The sequence below is a fragment of the Phaethon lepturus genome, unplaced genomic scaffold (genome assembly GCF_000687285.1).
Source record: "Phaethon lepturus isolate BGI_N335 unplaced genomic scaffold, ASM68728v1 scaffold55147, whole genome shotgun sequence".
NCBI classification, from domain to species: Eukaryota; Metazoa; Chordata; class Aves; order Phaethontiformes; family Phaethontidae; genus Phaethon; species Phaethon lepturus.
Genome location: NW_010553671.1, coordinates 1 through 657, shown reverse-complemented (window position 1 = coordinate 657; position 657 = coordinate 1). Strand labels below are relative to the sequence as shown.

At 54.0% G+C, this 657-nt stretch overlaps 1 protein-coding gene across 1 annotated transcript in view; it reads left to right on the top strand.

Moving 5' to 3' along the window:
- Positions 1-651, top strand: part of GINS4 (GINS complex subunit 4 (Sld5 homolog)) — a 2,487-nt gene extending 1,836 nt beyond the window's left edge. The window contains exons 6-7 of the mRNA XM_010291593.1: positions 327-417; positions 529-651. Of these exons, the coding sequence (XP_010289895.1) occupies positions 327-417; positions 529-625 (188 nt within the window). The 3' untranslated portion in view covers positions 626-651. The remainder of the gene's footprint in view (positions 1-326; positions 418-528) is intronic.
- Positions 652-657: the final 6 nt, after the last annotated feature.

Below are 657 nucleotides of genomic sequence, written 5' to 3'. Positions count from 1 at the left end.
AATGTGGGGAAAGCTCTGGGGAGCATGAAATGTTAAAGGCTATTCCTCCAGCTGGCGCTCAGTGGAAGTGATGATGTGATGACAGTCTCATAATACTGCTCTGCTGTCTGGTATGTGGCTTGGTGCTGCTGTCAGAGGATTGTGCTGATCCCTGCCATCGAGTGTTGTCTTACATTGAGGCAGTGCACGCGACATCTGATCAGAAGTGTCTAGTGTTCCCTTTACTGGCCATGAGCTTGCTTCCCTCATACCCCTCTGTTAGCTCGGTGTCCTGCAGAGTATTGTAAGCGAGTGCTGAGCTGGTGCTCTGAATCCGTTGTCTGCAGTTCCGAAGCCCAACCTGGACTCCTTTGTGTTCCTGAGGGTGCTGGAGCGGCAGGAGAATGTTCTGGTCGAGCCAGAGAGGGATGAGCAGAGGTAGGTGGCTGCTTCCCTGTGTGGTGCATGTAAGTAAGTTAGGTTCACAAAACTGGTGTAGGTTAAAGTGAAACAGGAGTGGCACATTAACTTCACGTCTATCTCTGGCAGAGAGTACACCATCGACCTGGAGGAGGGCTCGCAGCATCTGATCCGGTACAAGACCATTGCCCCGCTGGTGGCCTCGGGAGCGGTGCAGCTCATCTGAGGGGCGGGCGGTAAGTGCAGGGCTGGGACCGC